The 25433-nt window shown below is 45.4% G+C and overlaps 1 protein-coding gene across 2 annotated transcripts; it reads right to left on the bottom strand.

Annotated features, from left to right (window-relative positions):
* On the bottom strand, positions 1-25433 carry Parl (presenilin associated rhomboid like). 2 transcript variants are annotated; one of them, XM_051150703.1, is made up of 10 exons: positions 25261-25433; positions 18899-19094; positions 18398-18538; positions 14525-14573; positions 8596-8691; positions 7545-7694; positions 6532-6602; positions 3824-3925; positions 3631-3728; positions 1-269 (listed from the first exon to the last, which is right to left on the bottom strand). In XM_051150703.1, the coding sequence occupies exons 1-10, from the start codon at positions 25377-25379 to the stop codon at positions 158-160; spliced, it is 1134 nt and encodes a 377-aa protein (XP_051006660.1). In that variant the 5' UTR covers positions 25380-25433; the 3' UTR covers positions 1-157. The 2 variants fall into 2 exon arrangements, with proteins under 2 accessions (XP_051006660.1, XP_051006661.1); XM_051150704.1 differs by lacking the exon at positions 25261-25433 and adding an exon at positions 24370-24445.

Here is a 25433-nt window from a genome sequence, read left to right on the forward strand (position 1 = left end):
CAAACACTGTTTACAAACTAGAGATATAAATGTTTATTTCACAACTTTGCCATAATTTGCTAAGGAGACATATACTGGGGACATTTAAAACACTGGTGCAGCAGATGCTGAGACTCTCACACGCAGCAAGAACCAGACGCACCGTTCTAGCCAGCTTTCACTTAGAGCCACCTCCTTTCTTGGGGCCATTAGTCCTTATTTCATGCCAGATTTTCACGAGAGGCTCCCTGTTCTTCCAAATGAGCTCATGACCGTAAGTGATATACCATCTGGAGAAAGACAAACATATCCAGTGTTCAAGCTCCATGACACACAAACTTCACATCACCGCAGCACCAAGCCCACACTTAAGCTGCTTTTCAGTAAAAACAGTATCTGTCTTATGTGAATGGGTGTCTCGGCCACATGACTGTCTGTGTGTGCAGTGAAAGCACAAGGCCAGACAGGGCACTGGCCCCCTGGGACTGGAGTTACCAATAGCTGTGAGTAGCTGTGCTGGCCAGGAACTCAGGGCCCAGAAGAGCAGCCAGTGCTCTTAACTGCTGAGCCATCTCTCAGCCCCAAGTCGGCACTGTAAATAAGACGCCATGGCCACTCCACATAACTGAATAAAATAGGTAATTTGACCCAAAAGCTTCGCTGTTTGTGATTTATAAAGAACAACAGCGGGCTGGGCCTGGCTGGGAGTTTGGAACATGTGGCAGCTTTACAGTTACTTAAACATTTTCTTTTACATTTTAGTTCTGTCTTGGGGAGGAGGCACGGGTGCCAACATCCATTTTTACTATGGATAAGAAGAAATGTCAGGTATGGGATTTGCTAAAAAGGACTATAATGGTACAAGCCTCCTGCCATTTCCACCTTCCTACAGGCAACGAGCCGTGAAGGTGACAGGTTTAACACCTTCATTAGCTCAGCCCACTAACCAGGAATCACCAAATACAGAGTGGAAGCCACACCTGCTTCCTGCGCTCTAACCACTGCACACAAAGCAGCACAAGTGACAGGAGCTGAGTGGCACTGCCAGCTGGAAGTGTGCGCCTTAAGCCACAGCTCAGGCTGGGGAGTCAGCCTAGGGCATCCTCAGCTCTTCCAGGGCAAGGGCGCAGGTTTCTGGAGGTCGTAGACTGATGGCAGCTTAGGAAAGCACCTACTCCTGACCTTGACTTTCAGACTCACGTCCCCAAACAGACCTCATGTTCGCAGAGGCAGACACCAGACTTGACTGAGCTCATTCTTCCTAGACACATGTATTACATTTAAGAGAAGCAGCATGATGGCCATGCCTTAACCCTGGCAGAGGCAGGGGAATGTCTGAGTTTGAAGCCAGGATGGTCTACACATTGAGATCCAGGCCAGGATTCCACAGTGAGGCCCTGTCTCACACACACACACAAAAAGGTGTAAGAGAGTTAAGGAGCTGGAGACGTCTCAGAGGTTAGGAGACCTTGGTGCTCTTTAAGAAGACCTGGGTTCAGTTGCCACCATCAACAAAGTGGCTCACAACTATCTGAAACTCCAGTTCCAGGGGATCTGATACCTTCCTGTGGCCTCTGTGGGCACCAGTCATAAATGTGGTGCACAGACATACATGAAAGTAAAAGTGATATATATAAAAAATAAATACACCTTGAAATTTATCTGATTTACACTGGTACCAAAATAGCATTATAATGCTCCAATAACACTTCAAAAATACTTGAATATTTTTTAATCATAAAGGGCTTGGCTTATACCAGAATTTTAATTCTTGAATACAGAGGAAATCTGCTTATGAAAGCTGGACAGAATGGTGCACATCTTTAACCCTAGGACTCAAAAAGCTGAGGCAGCAGAACTGCCTGAGCAGAACACTGAGTAAGAGGTCAGGCAGGAGCTACACAGAAAGACCTAGTCTTAAAAACAAACAAAAGACACCAATTAATAGGCAAGTAATAAAATTCTTTGGAGCTACAGTAAAATTCTCCTATGGATTCAGAAGAGAAAAAAATTGCCCCAATAGTCAAATGTAGCTGTAAAACTCCTCAGAAGTGAATCATCTGTCAAGAACTCTCCGTGGACAGAGCTCTTGCCAAATGGTCTGAGCCTATTACAACACTCAGCGTGACAGTGACTATGAACACAAATTAACTGGTTATGTGTTTGTTTCGGGGATTGAAACACACACACACACACACACACACACACACACACACACACACACACACACACACACACACACACACACACACACTAGGTTATGGCAGCATTTAAGGTCCTCTTTCCTGCCTCAGCCGTGTAACAGGTTAGTGTACTGGGGTTACGGGCTGTGTGAACTTGGACAAACTACCCATTCCTCTGCGTGCTGAGATTAAAGCCTGCAATAGCACACCCACCTCAAGCTTCCCAGTCTATGACATTTCCTTATCTGTAGACTAGAACAGCTCAGAGAGCTTGGTTTTTTGTTTTGTTTTGTTTTTCGAGACAGGAATTCTCTGTGTAGCCCTGGCTGTCCTGGACTCAATTTGTAGACCAGGCTGGCCTCAATCAAACTCACAGCGATCCACCTGCCTCTGCCTCCTGAGTGCTGGGATTACAGGTATGTGGCACCACCGCCCAGCTTCTCAGAGAGTTTTAAGAAGTTAAATTAAATTCACCCTTGGCTCATACTGTTCTGTGCAAATAAGCAGAATTAGCATGTCACACAGCAAGGTTCAGTAGCTCTGTCGTAATTCCACACGGGGACAGTCTAAGAAGGGGTATGCTGTGTGGGGGCCTGAGGATAACTTGTGGGATCCAGCACTGGCCCTCCACCACATGTACCTGGGGGTTACACTTGGGTCACTAGCTTGGCAGCAAGAGCCCTTACTCACTGAACAGGCTCCACAGCCCAAGTTTCTAAATCTTTACTAAAGACAAGTCTGAGACCCAGCACAAGAAAACGAGTTGAAATCAGAACAGCAAAGAGACTCCTCTGCTTTTCAGATCATGGACTTTAAAGCGCACTTGATCCCATTGTTGTCAGAATAAAAAAGGCATGTTTACACTAATGGACGCATGCCAGGGGGAAGATGCTGGGAGAGCACATGAGAGTACAGGTAAATTTAGAGTTCACAAAAACACTACTTTTCTAGGTCTTTGTGTCTGCTATAACTGGACTAGAACACGCACATGCTGGGCTTTAATCTCCGTGGAAATTATACACACACAGCAGCGCTAAGCCCCGCCTAGGGCAGCACTGCCTCACTCAGAAGGACTTTCTACTCTGCTTAAGTTTAGGGAAAAAAAAAACCCACAAATTTCCTGAAGCACAACAGAAGTGCGTCTGAGAGCTGCAGATGGCAGTCTGGACGTGCATGGGAGCTTCTGCTCTGCTCCTTCAGGGCCGCCAGTCACTCCTGAGACTCAGTTTCTGTCATCAAAAAGGAACCTAAGGTAACTGTCCCGGCACTTGCATGCAACATGTACCCAAAAGCACTGACACTGCTGCATGGTCCCACATCAACCTCTACCCATACATACCGTGTTCTCCCACACAAGCAGTCCAGGCAGAGCAATGGCTGCACTTGCTCAGTACAACACCGGGAAGATGGGACCAGCGGGGCAGTGGGGAGAGCAACCGGCTCATCAACTGATCACACTCAGACTTACATTCCAAAAAGAGCTCCCCCAAGATGTGCTGCATGATCAAAAAACTTCCATCCCAGGATCATCCCAGCTGTATCCATGGCGATGATGGCTTTTAAGGCCTAGAAGCCAGGAAAAGAAAACAGAAATGGTAGTTTTGATCCTCTCCTTCCAACGTAAGACTTCAGTCACGGTGCAAACACCAGGCAGCACTCACATTGCCCGCTGTGAAGGTGAAGACAGGGAGGAAGATGATGGCGAGCCTCCCCTCCGGGATCTTGGTGCAGACTGCTGCAAGCACAGTCATGATTGCTCCTGACTGCAAGGTAAGGAACACAGTGGTGAGGTCAGCAGGTACCATGTGACCACAGCTGCCTAGGCTCTGAGCACACTGACACACTGCACATCTGGAGGGAGCACAAATCTTAAGACCTTTCCTCGGTGACTGTGCACAATATCAGGGTAAGGAACCCAGGCTGCCACCCAGTGCTGCAAATAAACCCTGGAGACAGACTGCGCTTTCACTACAAAGAAGTAAAACATATCGTAAGGAGCACACAAACGCTTAATTAAACACGCCACACACCTAAGAAAGCCTATCTCCAGCTCAGGGGCTGGAGAGATGGCTCAGTGCTTCAGAGCACTGGCTGCTCTTCCAGAGGACCCGGGTTCAATCCCCTGCACCCACTCTGCAGCTCACAGCTGTCTGCAACTCCAGCTTCAGTTCCCGGGAATCTGACATCCTCACACAGACATACATGCATGCACAATGCCAATGCACATAAAATAAAACAAACACACACACACACACACACACACACACACACACACAATGTCTCCAACACCTCACTAACCAGTTGTAAAAAAGTATGGGATCATTTTTTTTTCTTACTATTTAAACTTATAATGGGTTTAAGATTATTTTTCTGGAATATACCAATTTAACAAATCTCTCTCAATGCTAATCACATTCCTAACTCTTTTGAATGACCTGTGGGAATATGGCAACTTTTAAAAGCCAAGAAAAACATAACAACCAAATGTCATACATGAGCTTTAGGGGAGTAACCCTGGGATAACTTCCATAACTGTACAAAAGTGCTCACAGCTCTTGTTAGTTTGTTTCATTGTGTGAGACAGGGTCTCACCAAGTAGATGTGTCCCTCACTGACCTGGAACTCACTGTCTTGCCCAGCTTTTGTTTTTTTTAAATAATGACCAACCCATGTGTACATCATTTACTGAAGGGATAACTAACCACAGAATGGATTTATCACCCACAAAAAGAAGTTCTTTTTAAAATTTATTTACATTTTTGAGATAAAGTCTCACTAAGTAGCTCAGCATGGGCTCAAATTCAATCTCCTCACTTTATTCTCTGAAACTGGGATTACAGGAGGAGCCACCACACCTATCTTGGAATAAATGATTGGTGCACACAGCAATACTGATAAATTTATAGGCAGATATCATGCCAGGTGTTGGTGGCACAGGCCTTTTAATCCCAGCACAGGGAGGCAGAAGCAGGCAGATCTTTGTGAGTTCAAGGCCAGTCTGGTATATAGATCAAGTTCCAGGACAGCCAAGGCTACACAGAGAAGCTCTGTCTCAAAAAAAAATAAATAAATAAAGATAGAAAGAAAGAAAGAAAGAAAGGAAAAAAGAAAAGACAGAATACACAAGCCAGGTATGGTGGTGCACACCTTTAATCCCAGCACTCGGAAAGCAGAGGCAGGTGGATCGCTGTGAGTTCGAGGCCAGCCTGGTCTACAAAGCGAGTCCAGGACAGCCAAGGCTACACAGAGAAACCCTGTCTCGAAAAACAAAACAAAACAAAAACAAAAAAGGGTGGGGGAGGAGAAAGAATACATAAAATAATCCTATAGTCATTAAACTAAAAGGAAAGTTGCTAAAATATTTTTTCCTTACGCACTTGAACATCAGCTCCTGAGGGTAGGAGACTGTCTGCTCAGTGACTGTATCTGGGCAGCACCATGTCTACCCATGGAAGTGGCTCCACTGGAAGACCAGCAGATCTCAGTGTGTACTAAGAACTACCTAACACCAGAGTGGGCTCTCACTATTCTGACATATTCTTCTCAGTGTGCACTACAGTCCAGTAAGTACATTCAAATGATCAACAGTTAAAGCTATGGAGGCAGCTGGGCAGGTGATGCACACCTGTGATCCCAGCACTCAGAAGGCAGAGGCAGGAGGATCCCTGTGAGTTCTAGGCCAGCCAGGTCTACACAGTCAGAACCTGTCTCAAAAAGATAAACAATGAAACAAAGAAAAAAGAACTGGCTTCTTCAGGTTGTACTGTCCCCAGACAAAAGGCCTGGAGGCCACACATGTGGACGAGGCCACACATGCAGACACACCGACACATGGTAGACAGAAGAGCTACAGTCTGAAAGGTTCACTTCACACGTGTATAAATTCACTGCTTCTCTAAGATACGAGGGAACAGCAGGGTGAGAGTACACTGAAGTTGTACTCATCTGCAACTTTCTTAGAAGCGTTAAGAGTCACAATGAAAATTAAAAAAGTCAGAAAGTAAACTGCTGCACCAACAAAGGACAGTGCATGCAGTAAACCTAGACCCCTGCTCAGACCTAGCCAATGGACAGCGCATTCTCCAGTTGTGTGGAGAGCAGAGACTGACTCTGACATGAACTCTGCTGCCCCCTATTTGACCACTTCCCCTTGGTGGGGAGGCCTGGTGGCACTCAGAGGAAGGGTAAGCAGGCTACCAGGATAAGACCTGATAGCTGTGACCATATGGTAGGGGAGGCGGTCCCCTTCTGTCACACACCTAGGGGAGGGGAATAGGGTGAAAGAGGGAGGGAGGAAGAACAGGAAAATGCAAGTGAGGGGATAACAATTGGGATGTAATATGAATAATTCATTTTAAAAAATACTTACTGCACCAAGTGAAGGTCCGTATCTTCCTGTGGCAACTTTACACACGTAACTGACAAAATTGGAAATAACACCTATGAAATAAGCCACATTTCAACAATTTAAGTATAAAAACATATTTTTTTCTTCTTTTAGCTGTACTGGGAATTGAGGCCAGAGCTATGCACACTAGGCAAGCCCTTCACTACTGAGCTGTGCCCCAGCCCGCAGTTTCTGTATTTTAGTTTCCAATCCACACAGTTTAATAGTATCTGGTTTGCTTCTTTTCTTTAGATGGTGTCTTGCTTTGTAGCCCAGGCTGGCCTCAAACTCTCTATTCTCCTGCCTCGGCTTCCTGAGTGTTGGGCTTACAGGCTATGCTCAGCAATAACGTAAGGTTTCATCCAGATCCATCTAAGGTTACCAATATTAACCCCGGCCCGTTATCACTTCAGCTAATATATAGGGAAATCATCAAAATGGTGTGCCCTCTCCAGACCCCACACACAATTTACTGAGTGACACAGGGTATTCACTTTACCTCTCAGTTATCATTTTCCTAATCTACAACATGAAAAAAGATCAGTACCCAAACTTAGCAGCTATCTCAGAATAGTCTGGGCTGACCTCCAGGGGCCCACTGGGTTCTGTTAGCTTTAATGTCATTAGAACCAATTTTTTCGGTGCTAGGGATCCAACCCAAAATCTTGTGTGCTACACACCATTAAGCTATATCTTCAACCTCGTCTATAAGACAGCTGATCTGAACCAAAAGAAACCAAGGTCCAGTGAGATTTAAATGGTTCGTGTTTTGTTTTAATAGTACTCTATTCCTGAATGCTTTACTCATTTAAAACCAAGCAGAGCCAAGTAATGATGGGGAATCTATCAGATGAGAAGCAGGAAGAAACCACGCCATTGGTCTGTGATGCCCTGCTCTACACACACCGTGCACAGAGCCTCACTGTGGCCATTCCTGTCCCTTCTGCAAAGAAGTGAGTCTGATACTTGCAACAGTCTCAGAGGAAAGCCGTTACCTGCAGACAGGTACACCGCCACAAACTGCTCCTGGCCCAGAATGTTCACGATGCTGGAGGAGAAGCTCCACAGAACATACATATTTGCTGCCATGTGGAATAAGGAGAAGTGACTGAACGTTGACAGCAACATTGGAGAGCAAAGAACCTCTACAAGAGAAGATAACATCTGGTAAACACTCGACACAAGGGCAGTACGTGTCACTCATTTTAAGCTTGTCTGATTATTGTTATTAAATCATAAGAATCCAAAACAGTTGGTTAAAAGCTTAAATAACATGGTTTAACAGCATTTTTCTTTTCTTTTCTTGAACTCAGGGCCTCTGGAGAGCAGTCAGTGCTCTTAACCTAACAGAGCATTTTTCAAAGAATAAAACTACCTAACAAATACCTATCTACTTAGTAAGCAGCCAGTGAACATTCTGAAGTTCAAAGCAACTTACATTTATAGCTACCGAATGAGTAAATTATTTCAATTATAGACCCAAAAGTATATGTAATATTTTCCTCAAAGAATAAGCCTCTAGTGAATAGACTTTTTCAAGACAGGGTTTCTCTGTGTAGCCCTGGCTGTCCTGGATTCACGTTGTAGACCAGGCTGACCTTGAACTCACAGAGATCTGTCTGCTTCTGCCTTCCGAGTGCTGCGATTAAAGGCATGTGCCACCACATCCAGCTGTGATTATAAGTCTTAATTAAACTTTTAAATTTTATTTAAATTTAGCCGGGCATGGTGGCACATGCCTATAACTGCTGAGCCATCTATCCTGAACTCACTCAGTAGCCCAGGCTGCCCTCAAACTTAGAGATCCACCTACCCCTGCTTCCCAAGTGCTGAGATTAAAAGGGGAACCACTAGCTCAGCCCAGATCTTAATTTGTTACAAAAGAAAACCAACTACACGTAAAGTACCTCTCAGGCAGGAGAGATGAGGTTACAGACTTTGCCTCAGTCCTTTGTTCATAATTACTAACAAATGACTCAATTTTGTAGCATTCCAACTAACATAAAACACTTTTCGCCCCCTCAAATCCACACAAGTTAGACTCACTTGACGCTGGGTTCGATGTGAAGTATCTGACCATAGTGCGGTGCAGGGACGGCACTCTCCAGAGGCAGAACACAAGGGCATTCGCAGCTATGATACCTATAGAGGACAATTGAAGGATGCTGAGACAGAAGCCCAGAGAGCCGGATCCAGTGCACCTGACGGGCCTGCCACTTACATGAGCCCACTATGTATCTGTAAGGGGACAGCAGGCTGAAGAGAGCACGTGATGTCAATGCCATTAAAGGGCCAAAACTGCCACACGGCAGGGAAGGCAGAGGACATGTGGAAAGTTGCAAATGCTCTAAGAACTGCTCTTTTTAAACAGTTATTTATGGTGTACCAGGTACACAACTTTCGGTGTCATTCTTGCCTTTGTGTTGTGTTCTCCAGCAGGGCTGGCCTGCAAGCCCCAGGCCGTCTCCTGTCTCTACTTCCCACGTTGCTATGGGAGAGCTACAACATCCAGCCCTTTTGTGGTTTTTCCATGGTTCTGGGGACTGAACTCAGGTTGTCAAGCTTGGGAGGCTAAGCATCTCTTTCTCTTTTGGTTTTTCAGACAGGGTTTCTCTGTGTAGCCCTGGCTGTCCTGGAACTGGCTCTGTAGACCAGGCTGGCCTTGAATTCAGAGATGACCTGCCTCTGCCTGAGCCCTGGGACTAAGGGCGTGCACCACCGCCTGGCTGATGCTAGCACAGGTCACCTCCCCAGCCCACAAACTTTCTTCACCCAAATCAGTATTTTTCTCCTTCAGAACAGTGTACCCTTCTCAGTAAATAATCAGATCCATAATTATTATTTGATAATAGCCACGCCAGAAACAGGGGCAGGAGCGTCAGGGAGTTAAAGCTCATTCTAACCTACAGAGTAAACTGGAGGCCAGCCTGGGGTGCAAAAGACTTTTTCTCAAAATAAGACAAACAACAATAAAATGTCTTTGTAGATTCCTTTTTCAAACCTTCTAATTCATTCCAATCAACCAATACAACTCCTGATAGCAAAACCAAAATGTGACAAGAAAAGTAGCCAGAAAGCAATGTAAGGGAGGGTGGGCTCCCTGTGGCTCGCCCGTCACGGCAGGGAAGGCATGGTGGCAGTGAGGTGGCTCCTCACACAGCTCCACAGGCAGGAAGCATAAAGAGATGAACTCTAGACTCGGCTTGTTTCTTCCCTTTCTATTCAGTTTAGAACCTTAACTCACAAGATGGTGACGCCCACAGTCAGGTGAGTCTCCCCATTTTAGGATTAAATATATCCATAAACTTTATGATGACAAGAAGAGGGTATTTGAGATAGGGTCTCTCTATGTAGCTGTCCTACAACTCAATATGTAGACCAAACTGGCCTCCAACTCATCGAGGTCCTCCTGCCTTTGCCTTCCAAGTGTGGACACTAAAGGCATATAACACCATATCCCAGCCTGATCTATCATCATTTATGTATAGTTTAAAAAAAAAATCACTGAATTTTATACTTTTTAAGTAGTGAATTAAAGATACATGGACTACACCCCATTTAATCCCAAGACCTAGGAGGTAGAGGCAGGTAGAGCTCTGAGATCCAGGTTAGCCTGGTCTGCAGAGAGAAACAAGACAAAACAAAACAAAACAAAACAAACGAAGGCATGAACAGATTCAGAGACTTTTAGTCTACCTTGCTCTTTTCCAACACTTAGGACTTCCTACCCCACTTGAGTACCTGAGCACAGGATCCCACTCAGGGGATGGGTTTACCCACCCCTCCATCTTCTCATCTGAGGAGCTACCAACTGACTCCAATCCAACAAGTCCAGTTAATGGCAAACACGATGTCTACAGCAGCCGAAGCACTGACTTCAGGTCTGACAAGGAGGAGGCAGGACAGGGGTCACCTGGTGACCTCACACAGTGGCTAAGTGATACGGACTCAAGAGGGAACCTGGGAAATTCTTCCACCCCACAACTGAGATGGAGAAAAGGTGTTAAATTAAGATGAGAAAATAGAAAATATTACGGGACAAATTCGCAATAAGGAGGCCAAGTCAGCCACAGGCTTACTTCCTCCAGCAAGGCTCTCCTCCAGGTTCTATGATCTCCCTGAGCGACAGCACTACTGCTGGCGAACACACACACACACACACACACACACACACGCAGACACACACGCAGACACACACATGCACACGAGTGATACTGCACACTCACACCACAACAGCTGGAAAAGCCTGCCAGGCATCCTGAAAGGCAGACAGCTTCCTGGGATTGTGCAGGGACCAGCCCCTCCCCCCCAAGACAGGCTGAAAACTCTGAGCAGAATGACAAAGCAGCCAAAATGAAACAGCACCAGGGTCAAGTCTAATTGAAGAATGCTACTATAGGCTTCTCCATTACCTCACAAATGCCAAAAAGAGTACATAAACCCTTTTTCCTGGGCTGAGGAGATGGCTTGGTCGGTAAAGTACTTGCTGTGCATGTGTAGACTTGAGTCAAATCCTTAGTATGTATTTAAAAAAAAAAAAACCACCACCACCAGCAGCACAAAAAAATGGTGGTGCACACCTGTAACCAGACATGGACAGCTGGAGACTGGAGGATCCCGAGGTTTGCCAGTCAGTCAGTGAGCTCCAGTGAGAGGGACCCTCTCTTAAGGTGGAGAACAACTGAGGAAGAAGCAGATGTCACCTCTGCGTGCGCGTGCACACACACACACACACACACATCTTTTTCCTCCAAGCAACTTTTAGTCTACAGGTATTTCTGATTAAGATCAACAAAACTGCTGGGTGTGGTGGCACAGGCCTTTAATCCCAGCACTCAGGAGGCAAAGGCAGTGGAGTGGATCCCTGTGACTCTACAAAGGGAGTCAGGACAGGCAAGGCTACACAGAGAAACCCTGTCCTGAAAAACCAAGGGGGCAGGGGAGACCAAGACCAGGTATGGTATTTCACACCTTAATCCAACACTTGGGAGTCAGAGACAGGACAACAGCTCAAGTTCCAGACTGGGTTACATCCTAAGACCCTACTTAAAATAATAACAATAACAGCAACAACAACAATAAATTCCAAAAATAACAAAACAAAGAAAAAGCTAAAAGGTGCTTTCTTTTCTACCCTGCCTTTAAAAAGTGACTCAAGAACAGCCTGAGACAGAACAGCCACACAAGGGCGCCAAGCCAAGCAGGAGCTACAAGTTCTTCCCCAACACAGACTCTGCCTTTAAAGAAGGAACGCAGCGCAGGGTGCTCATAATCTGCTCCTAGCACTAAAAAAGCAAACTTCTCTGAGCCCAGAGAGCAAATACACTGCAGACAATCCACTGTCTAGACTTGCCTTATCTGGCATCCTGCCATGTGAGTTCAGGACATCAACAGGATCAGACATGAAGGAATTGTACACACAAAGCCTGACTTCACAGGAAGAAACCTTTAGCCTACTAGGGCTTTATGCCTCTGCCCCGCATGTGTGCGTAATACAAAGCAAAGGCTCAACAGCTTAGAAACCTCTAGGTCAGAATTTGTCAAAGTCTTTAAAAACACAAAAATAAATAAAACTAAACACACACACACACACACACACACACACACACACACACACACACACACACACACACACACACACACCTCAGAACACCAATAATCCCAGGAAGTAAGGCTATAAGCTCTGCATTTGACTCCTGGCACTCACATAGTGGTTCATAACCACCTGCCACTGCCCTCTTCTGACATTCAAGAACTCATGCACACGTATGGTGCTCACACAGAGATAGTTTTTTTTTAATTCTGGGTACAAAGTTAACTGATTAACACCCCAGATGTAGTACAGCTAGAAACACTACTAAATAAGTCTCGGGTGACTGACAGCTCAAAGAACCCCTCCTCAGTTTTCCTGAAACCTTCTGGATAGTGCATTATCTGGTGACCATCCCACTGGCATTATTCAAAGCGCTTCACACTCGGGCTGTACCAGCTTTGCTATCATTGCTTTCTCTCTGGGTGTAACTTCATAACAAGCGACCCGCTTCAGGGGGTGGAGGGGACTGCCGTTACTAAACTGCTTGTACAGCAGAGAACTGAGTTTAGATCGCCAACATCCACATAAAATCCAGATGTGATAGCCATGCCTGTAACCACAGCACTCCAGGAGGCAGAGGCAGGTGGATTGCTGTGAGTTGTAGCCTGGTCTACAAAGCGAGTCCAGGACAGCCAAGGCTACACAGAGAAACCCTGTCTCAAAAAACCAAATTGGGAGGTGGGGCTGGGGGGGTGGAGGTTGGGGGCTGGGGGAGGAGATGTAGCAGTTCGTGTCTGTAATTCCCATGCTGGGAGTAAAAACATAAAAAGGTAGAAGAGCCCTAGTGTAGAATTCAGACTTTCAATTAGCACTTATATTTACACTCAAGGCAACTAGTGTTATGAGAAAAAGGTAATGAATTCAGAAAAACAAAAGCACTTTCTAAAGAAAGCAATGTCAATCGTAAGCTTGAAGGCCACATCATGTTCCAATAAGGTAAGGAAAAAGTAAGCCTTAATATAGAAGAAATATAAATATATAAACACCTTTCCTACTCAGGAAGCTATGACAGCAAAGAACCAATAACCCCAACCATATCTGAGAGTAAGTAGTACCTGGCTGTTCTAGAACTATTTATGTAACTGTACAGAAGTTACACATCCATTTTTTGAATTTTTAAATCCATAAAATATTATGAAACTATTACTTTGAAAGAAATATTTGATCTGTCTTTCCATAAAAATGTAGAGGCCAGACATGGTAGCGCACACCTTTAATCCCAGCACTCAGGAGACAGAGGCAGGCAGATTACTGTGAGTTCAAGGCCAGCCTGGTCTACAAAGTTAGTCCAGGACAGCCAAGGCTACACAGAGAAACCTGGGGGGGGGGGGGGGGGAGTGTAGAGAAGCAGCAATGGTGGTAGCGGCACACACCTTTAATCTCAGCCCTCAGGAGGCAGAGGCAAGCAGATCTCTGATTTCCAGGCCAGCCTGATCTACAGATTTTGTCTGCTTGCCCCTCAAATTGGAGGAAAAAAGAAAAAAAACAAAATAAAATCACCATGGTGGCATGGATGATATGACTCACACTTATGCTAAGGGAGGCTTGATGGATGACGTGACTCACACTTATGTTGAGAGAGGCTTCTGAACATGGTTTAACAGGCAGGAAGATGGGCCTGGGTTAAACTCACCTCTATTTTACTAGCAATTTGACTTCAAAAGGTTCTTTTTCACACATTATTTGCATGAATAAAATTTTCACACAGTAAAAAGGGAGAAAAGTTCTTTCTCTGGATGCCAGTCTCATCTACAAACCTGCAGCCAGCCCAGAAAGCACAGAGGCCCCAGTGCACAAAGGCACTGAGCAAGGTCGCCTTTGGCTTGTTTGTTTCATTTTCTGTATTCCAGGCCAGCTTCAAACTTGTTACAAACCCTCAAACTTCTGATTCTCCTGCCTCCACCTCCCAAGTGCTGGGATTACAGGTATGTGCCACTCTGCTGGGTCTATGCAGTGCTGCAGCCCAACCCAGGGCCGTGCTAGGCAGGCAGTCTATCAACTAAACCATATCGCAGCGTCCCTTACTATTCTTAAGTGCAGTGCTATTTGTCTGGTCAATGTCATGTTTTATCCAAACTAGAAAAGTGATCCAGCACATCTTGAAAATACTCATGCCACACTCTTTTCTGTTGGTCATATCAGGACCTTCTGATAATGCCTGGCTATGGGACAGACTGGCCTTGCACTCTTTGTATTACAGGTGGGCCATGACACCCAGTTCCACACTATTACAGACTATTACATAGGCACGTAGGTACAGAGACTCCCTGTCTTCTAAGCCACCAGTGAGCACTCTTTGAAAGCCATTGCCTGTGACATACTGTACCTTTTGGTTTGATTTCTCCTCCCTTGAATGGCTAAAACGTGTGAGCTAACACAAACCTGTCACAGTCCGCTGGCCATCACTTAGGCTATTCCACCACTTGTTAATCTAAAACAGAAGGAAAATTGCATATGACTCTATGTGAAATACTTCAGACTCAAGGGAAAGACGTGCAATACTCCAGTATCGAACTCACAGTGATCCACCTGCCTCTGCTTCCCAAGTGCTGGGATTACAGGCGTGTGCCACCACAGCCCAACAGCTTGTTTCTCAATTTTTATCTGAAGAACTGGAAACTTCCCTAACAATACTAATTTGATGTCCCCTAAGCACCACAATCCTTTATTGTTTTTAGAAAAAGATTACTGTCTTTTATAAGTAACTAATTTCATCCAACTGTCAGTATCTCCCACACAATTTTCAATTTAATATTACTCCTGCTGAAAAGCCTTTTAATAATGTCCAGTTATAAATATGAATATAAATGAGTAACTACAGGGAAAAAGAACTAAGTACTGAAAAAGGCCCAAATCATGTATATGACAGAGAGAACATCCTGTTAAACACAAAACTGAGAATTGAATGATAGAGTAAGAATGTGCTGACTATAAGAAATTAGCAACTGGAATCAAGCATATACAGTCAGCTGTGCATCTGTGCATCTGTGAGTCTCCCTGGAAAGCTGGTTTATACTTACACTCCCCAAAGAACCGGGGCTCAGACATTTCTTTCTAAATTCCAGAGTCTGCGAGAATGAGATAACAAAGGCTAGCTAGCCATATTGTCATGAGACCTACCAACAGAGTGAAGCACAGAGCGAAACTACCAGATGTAGCAGGTACCAAGTGAGCATTCACTAAGGTCTTACCAAGTTTCAAATTCTAAGAGCAGGGTGTGATGGCACAAGGCTTTAATCCCAGCACTTGGAAACAGAGGCAGGCAGATCTGTGAGAGTTTCAGGTTAACTTGTCTACATAGTGAGTTCCATGACAGCCCAACTAAACAGACTCTATCTAAAATAAAACAGAATATAATTAAATAATTTAAAATTCTAACAACAGTGCTGGAGAGATGGCTCAGTGGCTAAGAGCACTTGCGTCCAATTATGAACACTGGAGTTCAGATCCCAGCACCTTTATAACAAGCTCCTAGGGCTCCAACATCCATTTCTGGCCTCTGCCACACAGCATACACTCACATACTCTCTGTGTGTGCGCGCACGCGCGCGCGCACACACACACACACACACACACACACACACACGATACATATCTTAAAAACAAAAAACATAAGGAAAAAATTACAACTAGAGTGCTAGGCATGATGGCATGTGCCTAAAATCCTCATTACTTAGGAGAAATGCCTGAGCCAGGAGTCGGTGGTAAGACTGAGCAACATGGCAAAAGCATGTCGAGACAGAAAGAAGGGGCTGGAGAGCTGATGTGGCTGACAGCACCCGCTGCACAGAGCACACACATATCACAACCATGTGCAATTCACTCAGGTCCTGGGGACTCCAGTGCCCTCTTCTGACTCCTGTGAGCATCAGGCATGCATATGGTACACACACATACAGGCAGGTAAGGCATTTATACATATAAAATAAATCTTCAAAAATGAAATTCAAACTATACTTTTCACTAAAGTTGCCACTTTAAAAAAAAAAAAAAAGACTGTCTCAGTGTAGAGAGGAAGGGAAGGGGTATGAAAAATAAGCTGGCCGTGTGCTGAGACTGCTGGGACTGCTGGGACTGGACGATAAGGCGTCTCATTACACTCACTGGTCTCTCTACTTCTCAATCTCCAGCTTTCCCATGTTTAAAATGTTTAAAAAGTACAATAAGGCTGTTGATGTGCCTGACATGCAGTCCCAGGTTCCATCCCCAACACAAATAAAACAGCATGGTAGTTCACACCTGTAAGCCCAGCAGGTGGAGGCAGGAGGATTACAAGTTTAAAGTCCACACTACAAATTCATGGTCAGTCTGAGCTTATATTTGAGATCCTGCCTCAAAAACAATCCCAAGTATGAAGCTGAACCAGACTTTTATATAGAAAGGAATTCAGGACTACAAAGGAAGGACGTATTAGTATGCGTGTGAGCCCACTTGTGTAGCAGTAACCGTGTGAGTCCCCAGAGCTGCAAGTACAGTGCTGCAAACAGGTTTCTAAGAATCTGCTTTCTAACTGTTGTTGAGGGTCTCCCCAAATTTCAGGACTCCAGGATACCAGGCTAGGACATCCTCTTCCATACTGTACTCAAATTCCTTCCATTTTCTTTAATGAATATGGATTTTATATACTGTAACCTACCATTTGCTTAACTATTTTTTAAAAGGTTTTTTTGAGATAGGGTTTCTCTGTGTAGCCTTGGCTGTCCTGGAACTCACTCTGTAGACCAGGCTGGCCTCAAACTCACAGAGATCTACCTGCCTCTGCCTCCCACATCCTGGGATTAAAGGAGCATCCCACCATGTCAGGTGTAGCTCACCACGCCCTGCAACTCCAGCTCCAGAGGATGCAATGCCCTTCGCTAGCATGTGAGGGCACCTGCAAATATGTGGCACATGCTCAGAAATAAAAATAAACTTTAGGGGTTGGAGAGATGGCTCAGTAGTTAGGAGGCATCTTTCAGAGACCCTGGAGTCAATTCCAACAACCATATGCAACTCCGGTTCCAGGGGACCCTGTGTCTTTTGATGGCCTCTGAGGGCACCGCATGCACACAGTGTACAGATACATGCGCAGGCAAAACATCTATACACATTAAAAAAATTTTTTAAAGAGACGACAAAAATCAGATGCTTTGTTGAGCTTGTACAAGGCCCAGAGTCCAAGCCCTAGCACTGAGGGAGTGCTGAAAAGCAATGGATGTGGAACCAAGTATGTTAACCCGATGCCTCAGTACTTAATATGTACTGACAAGTAAAACTACTGTGTGTCTAGAATGATCTTAAAAACCATTGGGATGAAAGAAGGCCACCAGTTTCCATACAGAGCACATGCGACTCTACAAGCTCTGAACTTGTATCTCTTTTCGGCATCTCACTCCTGAACAGTGGAACATAAAGCAATGGGAATTTACGAGTTCATAAAGCCCATGTCATTGAGCAGTCTTTTAAAATCCGCTAGATTAAAAAAAAAAAAAAAAAAAATCAACAAGCCTGCAGGCACACCCTTATATATTTTTTATATGTCCCTGTGATCCTGTTATAAACTAAGTCAGCAAGGTGAAGAAAGCGAACACTGGCTCCTACAGCAGAGCTAGAAAGGGGTCCTCCATCCTTTTTTACAACTCTGTGGTGACTGTGACACATTTGGGTAAAAGGACTAACTTCTAGTGGTGCCAATTACAGCTCACGCAGAAATGCATCTATTGTGCTTAAAGGACACAAAATAAGAGTAATTCATGACCAACTCACATCTAGGGATGGAACGCTGCCACTAAAAAAGGACACTTTCAGCCGGGCATGGTGGCGCACGCCTTTAATCTCAGCACTCGGGAGGCAGAGGCAGGTGGATCGCTGTGAGTTCAAGGCTAGCCTGGTCTACAAAGTGAGTCCAGGACAGCCAAGGCTATACAGAAAGACCCTGTCTCAAACAAAAACAAAAACAGAAGGACACTTTCTGTAGCCATGCTTCAATATGACACTTGCTGTGTGAGCCAGGCGACCCCCAGAACACACTATAAAAGCCTGTCCCCTTCAGCTAGGTATGGTGGCGCACACCTTTATTGACAGCGCTTGGGAGGCAGAGGTGGGTGGATCTCTGTAGACCAGGCTTGGTGAGACTCTGCACACCAAGGCACTCACCCCACCACCTTCTCCAACACACATAATAATAAAAGTTAAAAAATAAATAAAAAGTACTTTCTAAATGATCAGATTCTCAAGATCGTGGTGAGCAGGAGAAAGGAAACAGTTTATTCTCACCTCCTTTCTGAGGTTTCCTTCCTTCTGTGGCCGTATGCTGTCCAACCAGTCAGCTTTTATACCATCAAAATAACTCTGCACCCTGGATTTCAATGATTCATATTGCCAAATGGCAGCTGATCCAAACGCACAGCCTGTGAACTAGAGAAAACACTTAAATAATCTAAAAGGGAAATACATTTCTCAGAAAATATTTCACCTAGCACAGGAAAACCTACTGTGTTGCTTTATTAATGTCAAGCATTCAGAGGCCTGTTTCCAGCAACAACTCCCCAGATAAGATAAAGATACCACCCTAGAGCCACTCGAAATGCTGTATGAAATAGGAAGGCATACATAGATGTGGTCCAGCACAAATTCTGAAAGCATTGTTGAATTCTTTCTTCAGTTCATGCAGCTGGCTTCCCCAGCCCCGCCCACCCTGTCCTTATGGCACAGGAGCAGCATGTGACTACAGAGCTAGCAGCAAAGCAGGGAAATAGCAGTGGCGCGAGCTCTTACCCCAACAGTGAAGAAGAAGGGCTTCACAAGAGTTCGTATGGGGTAGGGGGAAGGATAAAAGACGGTCTCCTCCAGAGGTGGGATCAGGGCACTCCTCTTGTACGCCTCCCCACCGGACCCTGTGTCTGATCTTCGGGGTTCAACTTTCCTCGGTGCTTTTCTAAATCCACACTTTTGCTGAAGAAGTAAGTTAAACCTGTGAAGAGTTAAGTATATGGGATCTGATTAGAAATAGTGCATCTACGAACAATAGTTCCTAAGACCCTCCACTTGGCCATCATCATCATCATCATCTCACTCTGTGTTCATAACAATCCAACAAGAGACAAGACTCCTAATCTCAAATAGGTGTTCTTAATCCTGCTGGGAAAATGAGACAAACTGCAGATAGTACACCACTGGGCAATTACTTTGTATCAATTAGAAAAATAATGCCTCTATTCTCCACATAGGTCTGTTAGAAAAAACCTACATAAGTTATAAACCATTTCTTTTTGCTTCTATTTACTTACTGTGTGTGCACCCAAGCCAACATTCCAGGCTGAGGAGGTCTCACCTCCTACCTAGTGGAACCATGAACTGTCAGCTTCAATAAGCATAAAATAACCTTGCTTTGTTTGAATTCTGGTCAGTTTCCAAAAGAAACATTAAAATGCACTATCCTTGCAACCTATTTCCTCTGAATAGGATTAATCATTATTAAGTGACGGCATCCTCCCCCACGCCCCTATTTCACTGTTGTAGGGACACTGACCAAACAATCAAAAGGCACTTGTTGTCTGAGTCCTTATAGTTTGGCCGTCTCAAAACACCCGACCCTACTGATGACAGCCTTCCCCAGCTTCTGCGAGTCTGTGCGCTCCACTCTTCAAACTGCTCTCTCACTCTGATGGTTCTGCTCCTCAACTCCTAAACAGGAGACACACACTTCCAGGCTCTACGTTCCTTTATCTATGCAAACTCGATCCACACAAGTTCTGTTCTCTTTTTTTCTTTTATTTATTTATTTATTTATTTATTTATTTATTTATTTATTGTTTTTTGAGACAGGGTTTCTCTGTGTAGCCTTGGCTGTCCTGGACTCACTTTGTAGACCAGGCTGGACTTGAACTCACAACGATCCGCCTGCCTCTGTTTCCCGAGTGCTGGGATTACAGCTGTGCACCACCACACCCAGCTCTAAACAGGAGGCAAAGGCAGAATACTGAGTCCCTGTCTAGATCAGGCCACACAAGAATGTCCTGTTTGAAAAAGGAGAAAAATAAGGTGGGGGACTGAGATGCATGTCAGTAGACCACTTGACCGCCATGCATGCAGGCGTAGCCTCAACCGCAGCACAGCACAAACCAGATATAGTAGCACGTAACTGTAATCCCAGCAGGAGAGAGAGAGAGAGAGAGAGAGAGAGAGAGAGAGAGAGAGAGGGAGGTGCGCGCGCACATGCAGAGGCACAGACACAGAGACGGAGGGAGGGGCAGGGCTGCCACATTACCAAGTTTGAGGTTAGACTGGGCTATATTGAAACCCTGTCTTAAAAAAAACAAAAAACAAAAAAAAACCAGAATTTCCTTTCTAGTCTAGTCCCCGCCTACATGCCTGGATAACCCACTTATTCGGTCAATGCTAAGGCTGTCTAAATAGCTCTGAACCTCCTTCAAAGATGTCATCAGTCTAACAAGCACACACCATTTCCCTTTGCCCAGTTTTTCTGTAGTGGCTAAGAAAAAAATACTTGTATTTTCCATCCTTCTGTATGGCAATGTCCAGTATCACTGGCCAGCCTGCCTGTCCCTCCCTCCTTCTCACATCACTGGCCCCTACACATACATACATACATACATACACACACACACACACACACTCCCCCCCCACACCACCCCCACCCCCTGGCTTGAATAAGGATGAGCTACCTAAATCTAGAGCAGTTATCTTTTTTCTTTTTCTTTTTTTTTTTTTTTTTTTTTTTTTTTTTTTTTGGTTTTTCAAGACAGGGTTTCTCTGTGTAGCCTTGGCCATCCTGGACTCACTTTGTAGACCAGGCTGGCCTCGAACTCACAGCGATCTGCCTGCCTCTGCCTCCCGAGTGCTGGGATTAAGGCGTGCGCCACCACGCCCGGCTTAGCGCAGTTATCTTTAAAGCCAAGAGAGAGGCAAAGAGATTTACACTTAAACCTTGACATTTTGGAACTACCAAGTCAGAGCTATTTCCTTCCCTCAAAACAGCTTAGAAAAATAATTCCCATTTCTAAACAACCATTAGTTTCTCTGTGTAGCAGCCCTGGCTGTCCTGGACAAGCTCTGTAGACCAGGCTGGCCTCAAACTCACAGTGATCTACCTGCCTCTGCCTTTTTATTTTGTTTTAGGCTTTATTCTTGTTTTAAATTCAGTGAATTATGAGTGTTTTGCCTGTATGTATGTCTGTGCACCACATGTGTGCCTGGTGCCAGCAGAGGCCTGAAAAGGGTGTTGTGTCCGCTGGAACTGGAGTTTCAGACAGTGGTGAGCAACCACGTGGTGCTGGGAACGAAGCCCAGGTCCTCTGCAAGAGCAACGGTTGCTCTTAACTGCTATCCATCCAGCCCCCAGGAGCTTAAAGGAGCAAAAGCAGGTCGAATAAACAAAGTGATAATAATCAAAGCAAGTAATATCACTTTGGACCAAACCAAAGGCTCATTAGCAGAAAGCATTCATTATACGTGCCTAAACTTGTAACCCAGTACTGCTGATTTCTCTAAGCAAGAATTATGAAGGATATAAATCCAAAAGCTTAAACTTAACCATTCCTTCTCCTTGTAAGATAGGGTCTCACTGTAGCTTAGGATGGCTTGCCTTTATCTCCTGCACCTTGGGTCTCAGACTCCTTCTGTGTGTCACCATACACAGAAAAACAACCACCATTCCTAATAAAAGATTATTTCTGCATCTCACCAAATGATGAAGTTTGAAAATTACACTGAAACCCTAGAGTTAAAGCAAAGACATTTAATTTTGCCTGACTGAATGAGTACATAAAGGTGGGAGATGATTCACCTGAAATATGAGGGAAATTGGAAGCAAAGACATTTAAAGGAAAAGGCTTTGTTTATGTGTATGAATATTTTACCTACATGTGTATCTGTGCACAGAGAATGTGTCTGGTAACTGAAAAACCCAAAAAAGTGTCAGATCTCCCTGGAACTGAGTCACAGACAGCTATGAGCTGCCCTGTGGATGTTGGGATTTGAACCATGGTCCTCTAGAAGAGCTCCAGTGCTCTTAACAACTAAGCCAAAACACCATAACTTTAAAGAGAAAACTCACATCCATGTATCTGTTGGCTAAATGATGAAGTTACAAGTAATTTTAACGTAAATTTAATGTATGTTGTAAATACAACTTAAACATACATACAGGTTGGTATTGTTAACAAAGTTGAGTAGAAATAGCCTACTGCTGGACCAGGCATGGTAGCACACGCCTTTAACCCCAGCACTCGGGAGGTAGAGGCAGGTGGATCCCTGTGAGTTTGAGGCCAGCCTGGTCTACAGAGTGAGTCCAGGACAGGCAATGCTACACAAAGAAACCCTGTCTGGGGGATGGGGGGGGGGGGAGCGAGAAGGAAGAAAGGAAGGAAGGAAGGAAGGAAGGAAGGGGAAAGAGCGAGCCTTGTGCTCAAATAGAGAGGTGTTTCTAGGCATGACTGATAAGTTTCATTCCACTTAAAAACAAAATATGCTTTGGGGCTGGAAGGGAATCCTACACGCCCTCCAGACTTTGCGGTTTGAGAGTCTTGCTATGTAGCCCTGGCTGACCAGGGACTTGCTATGTAGACATAACTGGCCTTCAATCTACAGGGCTCCTCTTCCCCTAAGGGCTGGGATCTTGTCATGAGCAACTAAGCCTGGCTCCACAGCAACTCTTCAAGGCCAAGATTGCATGCTTAACACACATCTTTAGTTAACAGTGAAAAGAACAGGCTCGGTGTCTCACCTAACACAACTAACCTCCTCAGAGGTGCCAAAATCAACTATTTACCCCACCTGGGTTTCATTCAACTGGAAAAGTACGCAGGTTTCTACTTTCAAACTTGCTAAGTGCCTAAATGATCTCATTTACTGTCAAACACCAAATAAATATTTTAGTACTTGTGGACTACTGAAATCTTCTGTCACATAGTGTCATATAAAATCTTACAACTCCTATAAATGTAGAAATGATTTTTGGCTGGCAAGTGCCTTGGGACTCTGTATTTGTTTAGGCCTTTATATCCCTAAAGTGTTTGTAAAATGCAAATGCTGGGCCCTCTTTAGAGCCACTTGGCCTGGCTCGTTGTGCATGCTAATTTTAGAACCACGGCAACTCAAAGCAGAAGGAAAGCAACTCCCAGTTCCTGTTCAGTCTGCACTTAGGGGACAAGGAAGGAGCAAAGCCAGTTCTTCAGGCTCATCCGCACGCTCATCTGATGCACACTCCCATGGCACCTCAACGTCACTTCCAAAGTGTCCATATAAATATTTAATACCACATGTATTTGGGGGGTACAGGGAGAGTTGAGACAGAATCTCAAGTAATTCATGTTGGCCTTACAGCCCAGACCCTACAATCCACCTCCCAAGTGCTGGGATAGCAGGCCTGAACCACCATGGTGTACTAGACTGTTTTGAGAAGTTGTGTGTGTGAGGCCTTACTAGAGATTATAAATGCTACCCAAGCACTCTACCGGTGACCGCTAATCCCAGGCTTTTACTAGGAGCTCCTCACAAATGAAGTGAGCTTTCTTTTGCAGGCTTTTCCCAAAACCATTACAGCAAATTTAAATAGGATCAATGAAATCTTTAGTTCCCTCCAGTTAACCTCCCCAGCTCCACCAGTTTAAGATTTTTTTTTCTTAAAAACAAACAAACAAGCCGGGCGGGTGGTGGTGCACGCCTTTAATCCCAGCACTTGGGAGGCAGAGGCAGGCGGATCGCTGTGAGTTCGAGGCCAGCCTGGTCTACAAAGTGAGTCTAGTACAGCCAAGGCTACACAGAGAGACCCTGTCTCGAAAAACCAAAACAAACAAACAAACAAAAAACAACAAACAGCCAGGAGTGGTGGTGCACGCCTTTAATCCCAGCGCTCAGGAGGCAGAGGCAGGTGGATCGCTATGACTACAGAGTGAATCCAAGACAGCCAAAGCTGCACAGAGATACCCTGTCTTCAAAAACCGAAACCACCCAACCAACCAAACAAAAAACCCATAGTCTTATGCTGCCCAGTAATGTTGAACTCTTTGACTGCCCTTACAAGCATGTCCGACCACATCGATGTCTGAAGAACCACACGTTACCATGTGTCATATATGGAGCTACACTCTCTGCAACCTTTCACAAACGCTTGATAAACTCCACTTGCAGAGCATAAAAAAAAAAAAAAAAAAAAAAAAATCCAGGTTCTTCCACTTTTACCATCTTCCCGATTCTGATTAACAGCTCAGGTGTTTTTTATTTACTTATTTTTAATGCAGGGTCTTGCCCAGGGATGACTCCAACACACCATTCTCCTGTTTCGGACTCCTGAGAGCAGAGATTACAAGGCTCACCTCAGGAGACCAGCTGGTAACCTCACCATGCTGAACCTTATGTACCACTAGGGTTAGCCCACACGCTGATACGGATTTCAGGCTCCTTGGTGTATCGTTACCACCAATTAGGTAAAAAATTGCAAAATCGAAATCTTTGGATGAAGTTTCAAAGTCAAAATTAATTCAACTGCTGAGAAATTTCTCTTCTACTATACTTAGTGTAAAACTGGCCGACCTGGAAGGCCATGTGCGTCCTACAGCGGCATAAAAGATGACTTTCTTTCCAAAGCATCAACCAAATAACGGAGTCTCAACTCTTCAAAGAAACTGCCTCTAACGGGCAAGGGCTGTAGTCCCCTAACCCGGTGCTTTCTTTAGCTTTCTGGACGCTGAGAAGGCAACGCTGTGGCGGGGCACCGGCTTTGCCAACGACCGGCCACCCACGCCACCAGCTCTGCAACCGCTTCTCTAAAAACCGGCTCCGTCGTTTCCTCTCAAGAATATGAACCGGACACGCAACTGACCCTCAGAAGTTAGTTCCCCCTTTCCAACACGTCCCTCCCCGTTGCTAGGAAAGGCACCGCGGGCTTGGAGAACCGGGCCGGGCTCCGCCAGCCACCGCGCGCCGCCCGAGCCGGGGCGACACCATCAGAAGCGACGAGGAAAAGCGCGGCGGAGAGGAGGTAGTCTGAGGGGAGATCTCGTTGAACAATGGAGAGCGGGAGCCCCAGGAGGCAGCCGCCGCCGCCGCCGCCGCCGCCTCCCGAGGATGTGCGCGACCCATGGGGAAAGCGGGAAGCCGGAAGCGGCAGCCATTACCTGCGTCCGAGCAGCCGCCGGACCGGGGTCGCAGGGAGCTCCCAGCAGCCGCCGCCCACAGGAGGCGCCCACGCCTGACCACAGCCCCAGCCTCGCTGTACCCAACCTCGCAACGCCATCTTCCCAACCTCTGCCCCACCATGGCCCGACCTTACCAACCCCAGCCCCGGAAC

This window comes from Acomys russatus, chromosome 8 (assembly GCF_903995435.1).
Source record: "Acomys russatus chromosome 8, mAcoRus1.1, whole genome shotgun sequence".
Classification (NCBI taxonomy): Eukaryota; Metazoa; Chordata; class Mammalia; order Rodentia; family Muridae; genus Acomys; species Acomys russatus.

Coding starts and splice junctions, on each gene's coding strand:
- Parl (XM_051150703.1), bottom strand. CDS start 25,379: ATGGCGTTGCGAGGTTGGGTACAGCGAGGCTGGGGCTGTGGTCAGGCG. Junction 18,539..18,898: donor CCTTCTTCTTCACTGTTGGG/GTAAGAGCTCGC, acceptor TGTTTTCTCTAG/TTCACAGGCTGTGCGTTTGG. Junction 3,729..3,823: donor TCACCTTCACAGCGGGCAAT/GTGAGTGCTGCC, acceptor CCTGGCTTCTAG/GCCTTAAAAGCCATCATCGC.